General features: G+C 41.1%; 1 protein-coding gene across 1 annotated transcript; it reads left to right on the top strand.

Moving 5' to 3' along the window:
• Positions 1 to 9,639: 9,639 nt before the first annotated feature.
• On the top strand, positions 9,640 to 10,659 carry LOC106592515 (stonustoxin subunit beta-like). The gene is made up of 3 exons (XM_082973136.1): positions 9,640 to 9,671; positions 9,760 to 9,809; positions 9,927 to 10,659. The coding sequence occupies exons 1-3, from the start codon at positions 9,640 to 9,642 to the stop codon at positions 10,460 to 10,462; spliced, it is 618 nt and encodes a 205-aa protein (XP_082829262.1). The 3' UTR covers positions 10,463 to 10,659.
• Positions 10,660 to 11,037: the final 378 nt, after the last annotated feature.

The following is an 11,037-nucleotide window of genomic DNA, read 5'->3' as shown; positions in this document are numbered from 1 at the left end:
ATTACAGAACATACTTCATGTACAGTATACTAACCAGTCAACATCATCAGCATGACAGAACATACTTCATGTACAGTATACTAACCAGTCAACATCATCAGCATGACAGAACATACTTCATGCACAGTATAATCAATGCAAAATAATATGAGAACAAATGCTATGAGAGGATACACAAGGCCTGATAAGAGGAACACCTGTGCATAATTACAAGATATATATAATACTAAATGGCTAATTAAACCTGGTTTTAACAAATCATTATATTCTAATACTATAACAATATTTTTCTTGATAGTGGGGTTTTCACATCCAGACCACCACAGGGACTCTCAAATACCCTTCATGGTGATTCAGATCCTCCTACTGTGTTTGTATTTATACTACTGTGTGAGATCTCTAACCAAATCATTCAAATGTACGCATTTATTTTAGTACCTGCAAATGAACCAGTTGAACTTGAAGAAAAAAAATATATATGCTGCTCAAAAAAATAAAGGGAACACTTAAACAACACATCCTAGATCTGAATGAAAGAAATAATCTTATTAAATACTTTTTTCTTTACATAGTTGAATGTGCTGACAACAAAATCACACAAAAATAATCAATGGAAATCCAATTTATCCACCCATGGAGGTCTGGATTTGGAGTCACACTCAAAATTAAAGTGGAAAACCACACTACAGGCTGATCCAACTTTGATGTAATGTCCTTAAAACAAGTCAAAATGAGGCTCAGTAGTGTGTGTGGCCTCCATGTGCCTGTATGACCTCCCTACAACACCTGGGCATGCTCCTGATGAGGTGGCAGATGGTCTCCTGAGGGATCTCCTCCCAGACCTGGACTAAAGCATCCGCCAACTCCTGGACAGTCTGTGGTGCAACGTGGCGTTGGTGGATGGAGCGAGACATGATGTCCCAGATGTGCTCAATTGGATTCAGGTCTGGGGAACGGGCGGGCCAGTCCATAGCATCAGTGCCTTCCTCTTGCAGGAACTGCTGACACACTCCAGACACACTGACCCACCGCCAAACCGGTCATGCTGGAGGATGTTGCAGGCAGCAGAACGTTCTCCACGGCGTCTCCAGACTCTGTCACGGCTGTCATGTGCTCAGTGTGAACCTGCTTTCATCTGTGAAGAGCACAGGGCGCCAGTGGCGAATTTGCCAATCTTGGTGTTCTCTGGCAAATGCCAAACGTCCTGCACGGTGTTGGGCTGTAAGCACAACCCCCACCTGTGGACGTCGGGCCCTCATACCACCCTCATGGAGTCTGTTTCTGACCGTTTGAGCAGACACATGCACATTTGTGGCCTGCTGGAGGTCATTTTGCAGGGCTCTGGCAGTGCTTCTCCTGCTCCTCCTTGCACAAAGGCGGAGGTAGCGGTCCTGCTGCTCGGTTGTTGCCCTCCTACGGCCTCCTCCACATCTCCTGATGTACTGGCCTGTCTCCTGGTAGCGCCTCCATGCTCTGGACACTACGCTGACAGACACAGCAAACCTTCTTGCCACAGCTTGCATTGATGTGCCATCCTGGATGAGCTGCACTACCTGAGCCACTTGTGTGGGTTGTAGACTCTGTCTCATGCTACCACTAGAGTTAAAGCACCGCCAGCATTCAAAAGTGACCAAAACATCAGCCAGGAAGCATAGGAACTGAGAAGTGGTCTGTGGTCCCCACCTGCAGAACCACTCCTTTATTGGGGGTGTCTTGCTAATTCCTATAATTTCCACCTGTTGTCTATTCTATTTGCACAACAGCATGTGAAATTTATTGTCAATCAGTGTTGCTTCCTAAGTGGACAGTTTGATTTCACAGAAGTGTGATTGACTTGGAGTTACATTGTGTTGTTTAAGTGTTCCCTTTATTTTTTTGAGCAGTGTATATAGAAGCACTCTTACCATGTTGAAACAGGAGTCCAGTAACAGAGACACTTACCATGTTGAAACAGGAGTCCAGTAACAGAGACTCTTATCATGTTGAAACAGATGTACAGCCAGAGCTCTTTCTTGCCGTCACTAGAACTGATGGAACTTCTTCTCTTTTTGTCATAGCGTGAAATACTAAGAAAAAACTGAAAAATTACCAGGCCGCAAATATACTGGACGATTTGAAAGTTGTCAGACCTATTTTATTTTAGGTGTGTGTGTTGTGTGTGTGTGTGTGTGTTGGTTCTTCTATCTAAAATCCCCACAAGGATAGTAAAACAAGTACAATTCTCCATCGTGGGGACATTTCCCACGTCCCTATGAGGACAAAGGCTATTTTAAGCTTAGGGGTTAGGGTTAGGATTGCGATTAAGGTTAGGGTTAGTGGCTTATGAGTAGACAGTCTCATGAAAACCCCACAGCACCACACTCGACCTTATAGTGGTTTATTAGTAGACAGCCTCATGAAAACCCCACAGCACCTCACTAGACCTTATAGTGGTTTATTAGTAGACAGTCTCATGAAAACCCCACAGCACCTCACTAGACCTTATAGTGGTTTATTAGTAGACAGTCTCATCCATATGAGTGAAAGGTGGATAAGACTTCTTCATCTTATGCTCTAACTAAGCTGTTTTATTCTGACTCTGTCCTTACAGAACTCATACAGAGAGTTAAAGAGGAACATAAAGCCAGTCTGAAGAAGAAGTTTAGGTTTGTGTTTGAAGGCACTGCAGAGGAAGAAACTCCCCTGAACAGCATCTACACACAGCTCTATTTCACACTGGGAGAGAATGAAGGAGTTAATAAAGAACATGAGGTTTGGCAGATTGAATATACATCCAGGAGAGAAACATTGTCAGACACTCCAATCAACTGCAATGACATATTCAAACCCTTAGCTGGACAAGAGAGAGAAGAGAAGAGACCCATCAAAACTGTGCTGACAAAAGGCATTGCTGGCATTGGAAAAACAGTCTCCGTGCAAAAGTTCGTCCTTGACTGGGCCGAAGGAAAAGCCAATCAGGATTTGGATTTCATCTTTGTCCTCCCTTTCAGAGAGCTGCATTCGATCAAAGATGATGAGTTAAGTCTTCATGGACTTATAAATGACTTCCACCCTGAACTTACAGAGATAGAAAACGCAAAGATATATGCTACGAGCAAAGTTCTGTTCATCTTTGATGGTCTGGATGAAAAGCGACATCCACTAAAATTCAATACCAAGAGGGTGACTGATATTACAAAGACAGGTAACAATGTAGATGTATTGGTGACAAACCTCAGAGGAGAAGCTGCTTCCCAAAGCTCTGATCTGGATAACTTCTAGACCTGCAGCAGCCAATCAGATTCCCCGTAGATACATCAACCTGGTGACAGAAGTACGAGGGTTCGATGAGCGACAGAAAGAGGAGTACTTCAAGAAGAGGGTCAAGAATGGGGAAGTGGCCAGAAGAATCATTGCACACATTACAACATCAAGAACCTTTAAAATCATGTGCCACATACCAGTCTTCTGTTGGATTTCCGCTAAGGTTCTTGAGGAACTGTTGAGAGAAACTTTGAATGGAGTAATCCCTACAACTCTGACTGAGATGTACACTCACTTTCTGCTCATTCAAATACAGCTGGCACAAAAGGATCCTGGGCATGAGAGAGATAAACAGAAGATCTGGGAATCAAATAAAGATTTCCTTCTGAAACTGGGAAAGCTAGCATTTGAACATCTGGAGAAACGCAATCTCATGTTCTATGAGGAAGACCTGAATGAATATGGCATTGACATCAGTGAAGTTGCAGTCTACTCTGCATTGTGCACAGAAATCTTTAAAGAAGAGAAGGTGTACAAAAAGGTGTACTGCTTCATGCATCTGACCATTCAGCAGTTTGTTGCTGCCCTCTTTGTTTTCCACTGTTTCACAACCAAGAGCCTCAAGACGTCATCGAGCCTCAAGTCTTTCCTGGTGGAAGGTTCAGAACCATATCTCAAAGCTATCTTGGAGAAGGAGCCTGTAGACATTCCCTTGGATGAGTTGATGGAGATTACCATGTACAATTCTGTGTCCAGAGAGAATGGAGAGATGGACATGTTCCTCCGCTTCCTTCTTGGAATCTCTATGGAATCCGTTCAGTGTCTCCTACAAGGCCTGCTGCCAAAGACAGAGAACAGTTCAGAGATTGTTAAAGAAATGAAGATAATACTTAAGGAGATGGATCTAATTGATGTGTCCCCTGAGAGGTGCCTCAATCTCTTCTCTTTGACTGAAGAAGTTAAAGACCATTCACTACTGGAAGACATTCAGAGATATCTATCAGAAAAGGAAGCAGACAGAGAGCTCTCACCATGTACTTCTGATGTCAGAAAAGGTGTTGGATGAGTTTGTCCTGAAGAAATATAAAACCTCCCAAAAGGGTTTTTTCAGACTTCTTCCAGCTGTGAGGAACTGCAGAAAGGCAATGTAAGAAAGATCGTCAAATTCACACATACCAAATAACAATGAATATACTGAATTGTTATTGTTTTCATTACCTCTTTTACCCGAACTGCAATAAGCATGCTGTTGAGAAATCAGCATAGTCTGTATTTGGATGGCTGTTGTAAGTATGGAACATATGCACTGGTGTAGCTCAGTTTCTCCGGACCCCCATAAAGTCGGCATTTGGGACCCCCCCACCATGATCTTCGGTAATATGGCACGACCTTGATCAGATAAAGCTTTTTGAAGTGTTTTTGTGCATAACCCTGTCTTACCTTTTTGTTTATCCATTTTGAACAACACTCTCCAGCCGAGTCTGACCTGATTCACTTTTTTTTAAACCTGATTGCCAATTAACTGAGGAGGCAGAGGCAGGTGGCATTTATATGCATGAAAACATATTGTCTGATTCATCTACCACCCATGTAGTTTTGTTGTGATCACAAGAAAATCCTAATAATTCAGGTAAATAGCGCCACAGTCAGGGAGAAAAATCTGAATGTTCAATCATAAAGTGAGAACAATTAGTTTCCCTGGCTACTTTAACACTAAAAAAATAATTTCCAACCCTAGAATATAATTTCTCAACTGAAAACTCTCAATTTCTACTGGATATCCCCTTTAAAGCTGGAATCCGCACAGCGCAGCTGTTCACCCCAATACCTTTATTAGTGTTTTTGTTTTGTTTAAGAAACGGAGGAGAGGAGGGTCCGGCAGCGTGTTCTATCGCGTCTGCAATGATGTTGGGGGGAACAAAACAGTGTTCATTGTTTGATGTAACTTCTTTGTTGTTGTAATATCACAAAAGCACATGGCAATTTCACGCAGAACGGATTTATTGGTGCAGACGTTCTAGCATCATGCTTTTTTGGCCTGAATGTTTGGCACTCTGGGGGGCCTCAAGTTCAATGTTTGGGACTCCGGGGATCTCAAGTTGAATGTTTGGCACTCCGGGGATCTCAAGTTGAATGTTTGGCACTCCGGGGATCTCAAGTTGAATGTTTGGCACTCCGGGGGCCTCAAGTTGAATGTTTGGCACTCCGGGGATCTCAAGTTGAATCTTTGGCACTCCTGGGGCCTCGAGTTCAATGTTTGGCACTCTCCAGGGATCATAAGGAAAAATCTAAAACAATTACTGTGTATTTACAATCCCCTTCTCCAAATGGATTACTCATTTACCTAGCACTTGTCAATTTAGAAATTACAGTGCATGGAAAATGCTTTAATTTATATGGGAAAAAAGGAAGTAGATGCTTTTTCAAACATTAAACTTTTGGGGTGGCAGGTGGTTAGAGCGTTGGGCCAGTAATCGAAAGGTTGGTGGATCGAATCTGTGAGCTGAGAAGGTAAAGATCTGTCATTCTGCCCCTGAACAACGCAGTTAACCCACTGTTCCTAGGCTGTCATTGTAAATAAGAATTTGTTCTTAAGAGACTTGCCTAGTTAAATAACATTTTAAAAATTCCACTTGGAACCGTCAGGTTCGCTCGACCTTATTTGTCGTTTCCTCGCGCGTAAAGGTGTATTTGTAGACACACCTTCATTTATTCAAGCTCCACCTCAACTGAATAGTGGGTGAATAGCATTCAAGGTCAAAAATACTCCGAGAAAAGCACATAAAAAGGGAATTCCATTCCATTTAAGCGCGCTTAACTCAGGTCGGAATCGGGGCTTGTGTGCATACAAAAATTATGAAGAACTGTGCAGATCCAAATCCTCACAGGAATAATTAGGGCGGCAGGTAGTCTAGCAGTTAAGACTGTTGGGCCAGTAACCGCAAGGATGCTGGTTCGAATCCCAGAGTTGACTAGGTGAAAAGCAAGGCCCTTAACCCTAATCGCTCTTGTAAGTTGCTCTGGACAAGAGCGTCTGCTAAATGACTCAAATGTAGGCTAAATGTAATTTTCCTCTGTTTCTGCAGAATTGAAGGCGTTTATCTGGATAGATGGTACTGTGCAACGTTGGCCTCAGCTCTCCAGTTACCAAACTCACCATTGAGAGAACTGCACCTGATAGATTCAATCTTGATTGATTCAGACGTGGATGTGCTCTGCACTGGACTGTCTAGCCCACACTGTATACTGGAAGCACTGAGGTAATTGGAGAGATTTTGTTTATTTCTTTTAAATAAAAAAAGTAATTTTATGTCAGCAAGCGCTGTTGAATGATGAGGTAACATTTTCTTTCTTGTATGTGTTAATATTTTCTTTGTCACTATAATTACCATTTAGGCAAACATTTGCCTCAAATTGACTTATGCCGCGTTCACGTGCTAGTAGCAACTAGGAAACTTTGAAATCTTTGACTTGCTAACTGGTTGTAGTTATACGCGTGCCGCGTTCAACTAGTTAGCAAGTCGGAAATGTAATAGTTTCCATGTTCTGACTAGCACGTGAATGCGGCATTAATCGAGCATCTGATGCAATTATGCAAGATTTTTGTTCTGGGTGTCCAAGATTATATGTTACTGCAAACCATGTGCTAATGCCACACCGAAACAAACTTTCTCATTAGTCGTCGCATCAGTCTGGTGACAGATGCTACGATACCAGTTATGTTACGTGCATCTGTCCACAAGAGGTTAAGTAACATGTAATTAAACGTACATTTATAATAGCATGTCTCACAAAACAATCTGCCTCAATGTGTTGATGAAACAAGCTGCCTTAATGCATTATATCTGCAATTGCAGTCTCTGTGGGAATGGACTCTTAAAAAAGGGACGTGATAATTTGGTCTCGTCTATGAAAACAGTTCTCAGCTGCAACCTGAGAGAGCTGGGCTTGAGTAACTTCACACTGCAGGATTCTGTAGTTGAGGTACTCTCTACTGGACTAGGGAGTCAACACTGTAAACTGGAGATACTGAGGTCAGTAGTTTTTCTGTTAGTACATTCATTTGGACTGTGAATTCAAAGTCATTTCTTTGTCAGGGGTTGTTTGATTTACTAAATTAATGCAGGCATTTTGATTTAGCATGTTGGGATCTTTGAATGACAAACAAAATGCATGTTATAATAAAATTAAATAAATCTTGTGTACAGGCTGAATCGAAATACACATTCCAGTTTTGATTTGATAGAAATACATAAAATCTCAAATATTGCCTTTAAAGATGAAGAAATCAATAACTAATTCAGTGATTTTTTTGGCAGAAAAAAGTGAAAATATGCATTTATTTGCAATAACTTTAAAGAAATGTTCATTTCAAGTGCAATTTGTTCTATGTGAAGTTGTACAATGTTTACAATCTTAAATTGTATGCCAAATCAATGTTTGCATTTTTAGTGCAACAGTTCCACATTTTAAAGTAGTTACAAGGCACAACAGTTGTGTATTTATACGTCTCTAATTTAACAGAAAAGAGGCTCCTTCCAATCATTTTCAATTTTGGCTTTGTTGAAGTCCTTCTTTGTCATCCCCAGACAAACTGAATGGTACCATCTCCTGAGGTAATAGATTCAACTGTTCAACACTTACAGCCAAATGTTTAATACCCTGGGTATTCCCAGAACACATTCTGGAAAGTCTATAGATTCAGTGGTCACTTTATTAGGTACAACCCCCTATGCATCTGGAGCAGCGTGAATTCCACACAGTTCATGAAACTGGGAAAGGAGATAAAGTGTTCATGTTTTTATGTCCAGTTGGAGTTTATTACAGTCAATACAAGCTGAGTGTTGGAATTATTTTTTTAAACTGTTTTGGAACTTTTCTGAGTTACAAAAGACCATCACAGACTGTGCTGTCATTTTGCACATTCTAAAGTTCAAACAAACAGTAACAGAATACCTGAATACTTCTCTGCATGCTTTAGTGTCTGGCAAGCCAAGACCACTGGACTTGGTGTGTGTAGGAGCAATTTATTTTCGTGAATAGGGTGGTGAACCTAATAAAGTGGCAACTGAGTGTAGATATCACAAACAAGTCCTTTTGAGCAGTGTCTGTCTGTTATACGTTTGATCAATGGGTATAATGGTAAATCTGATCCCCAAGGTCCTCATAGGCTCACTTGGATATATAGAGTTGGAGGTAAAGAAAAAAAATATGAAACTAGGCCATTAAAACACTGGCAGAATTCTTTCATCCACATCCATTCACATAAAATATGTATTTTAAAGTTATAAATGCCCTTCTAAGACCACTGTCTTTCTGGATGTTTTAAAAGGTTTGCAAGTAGTTATTTCTGCAAGGAATGTGAATTGAAAGGGATTTGGTATTACCTATGAAGGTGACGTAGTTTCTACACAGGTATAATGGGTACAATGTGTGGTAGTTGTGTAGACACTGTTAATGTTGTAAATGAATATTGTAGCTGGAAACGGCTGATATTTAATGGAATATCTACATAGGCGTACAGAGGCCCATTATCAGCAACCATCACTCCTGTGTTCCAATGGCACGTTGTGTTAGCTAATCCAAGTTTATAATTTTAAAAGGCTAATTTATCATTAGAAAACCCTATTGCAATTTTGTTAGCACAGCTGAAAACTGTTGTTCTGATTAGAGAAGCAATAAAACTGGCCTTCTTTAGACTAGTTGAGTATCTGGAGCATCAGCATTTGTGGGTTCGATTACAGGCTTACATATGACTGAAGATGCAGAATTTTATGCCAGGCCCCTTCTAACAGGGTATAACAGACTAGTTAGAACTTTGACCACATGCCCTCTAGACAGACTACATGCCCTCTATCAAATCAAAACTGGAATTTTTCCACAAAACAAAAGTTGTAAAAGTATACTAGACATTTATAGAATAAATCATATCTAGTTTGATTCTGTGACAAACGGTGAATTAGTTATTGATTTTTACATTTTCAAATGGCTTTTGGCGAATGTCTGTTGAATGTCCGAATATAAAACCAACTTTACCTCTGTGACAATCTGATGTAAATAAAAACGACCTTGTCTTGAATGCATCAACATCAAAGCTGGGACCGAGAAACTGAAAAACAGCTTCTATCTCAAGGCAGATAGGTGTATCATAAAGTGGGCGTGTCTTGAGCCTTGCAATTTGGTCTCATGTCTGAATCTGCTGTGAGCGATAAAAGCAGGATTTATGTGCCAAGGATCATCATTACCTCTCTTTGCAGGCTGCCATTCTGTAGAGTCACAGAGGAAGGCTGTGATTCTCTGGCTTCAGCACTAACGTCAAACCCCTCCCACCTGAGAGAGCTGGACCTGAGCTACAATCACCCAGGAGACTCAGGAGTGAAGATGCTCTCTGCTACAATGGAAGATCCAGACTGTAGACTGAAAATCAAGTAAGTGCAGTTGATGAAAATAATGCAAGATACTCTAGTAAGACCTTTGAGTATATTCACACTGTCTGTTCTCCTGCCTCTCGCACAGTATTGACCACAACGATGAGTGCTGGGTGAAACTGGAGCTGCTGAAGAAGTGTAAGAATACATTATACTTGACATGGTACAAAAGAAAGTATTATACTACACATTGTTTTAAATAATACACTCCTGATTTAATCCAGTTGATCCTCTTCTCTTACCTCTTGTCTACAGATGCCTGTGATCTCACACTGGACCCAAACACAGCAAACAAACACCTCTCTCTGTCTGAAGGAAACAGAGTGGTGAGATATGAGATTGAGGAACAGCCATATCCTGATCACCCGGAGAGATTTTATGACGCTTTTCAGGTTCTTTGTAGAGAGGGTCTGACTGAGCGTCATTACTGGGAAACGGAGTCAACTGATGACGTTGTTCTCGGCGTGACGTACAAAGGAATCAAAAGAAAAGGCAGCATCAGTAATGACTTTGTCATTGGACACAATGACAAGTCCTGGTGTATGGAGTACAAAACACATTTCTGTCATAATGGCGCAGATATAAAAGTCCACCCCTTTAGGAACCCCTCTAGGCACAGAATAGGAGTGTATCTGGACTGGCCGGCCGGCACTCTGTCCTTCTACACGGTCTTCTCTGACACATTGACCCACATGTACACATTCCACACCACATTCACTGAGCCCCTCTATCCAGCTTTTGGACTAGTTAACTGTTACCCTTGCTCAGTGTCTTTGTGCCAGGTAGAGTAGACTTCTCGGTCCTGGAGGAACACCTGGGTCTCCATGACAACAGTCACACACACACCCTTCGGTTCTAACACAACCGTGTGACTTGATGCGGATGACTGTGGTCATGACAATAATAAATCAGAGGATTATATTCCTGTGACTGTACATCCATCTTCTGTTATGTTAGTGCAGTTATGTAAAATGCCTTTGACTTTGAATAGGAGACACTTTGTTGTTAAATGTGATCAAATACTTTGTAAATATTAGTTTGTTAAATATGTGTTGCATCATACAGTAACCACAACACACCCGTCTCTGTCTGTGTACAGTAGCCCAGAGTTCCTCAAGAGAAATAAATCTTTGGTTTAGACACTCAGTTAAGTTTAGCTTTGACTGATATTGGTCAATGTTGGTGGTGAATATTGAAGTGAATTTGGTGGATGGCCAGATAGAGGTATAAAAACACAACCTTCTGGACCAGATAGAGGTATAAACACACAACCTTCTGGACCAGATAGAGGTATAAACACACAACCTTCTAGACCAGATAGAGGTATAAACACACAACCTTCTAGACCAGATAGAGGTATAAACAC

Source organism: Salmo salar, chromosome 03 (assembly GCF_965601325.2).
Source record: "Salmo salar chromosome 03, fSalSal1, whole genome shotgun sequence".
Taxonomy (NCBI): Eukaryota; Metazoa; Chordata; class Actinopteri; order Salmoniformes; family Salmonidae; genus Salmo; species Salmo salar.
Note: the sequence above shows the minus strand (reverse complement) of the source record. Positions and strands in the feature narration are given on the sequence as shown.

What these genes read in the sequence shown, in the direction of transcription:
- LOC106592515 (XM_082973136.1), top strand. Translation starts at nt 9,640, where the DNA reads ATGGAAGATCCAGACTGTAGACTGAAAATCAA. An exon ending in GACTGTAGACTGAAAATCAA is followed by an intron (nt 9,672 to 9,759) that starts GTAAGTGCAGTT and finishes CCTCTCGCACAG; the next exon opens with TATTGACCACAACGATGAGT. An exon ending in ACTGGAGCTGCTGAAGAAGT is followed by an intron (nt 9,810 to 9,926) that starts GTAAGAATACAT and finishes TCTTGTCTACAG; the next exon opens with ATGCCTGTGATCTCACACTG.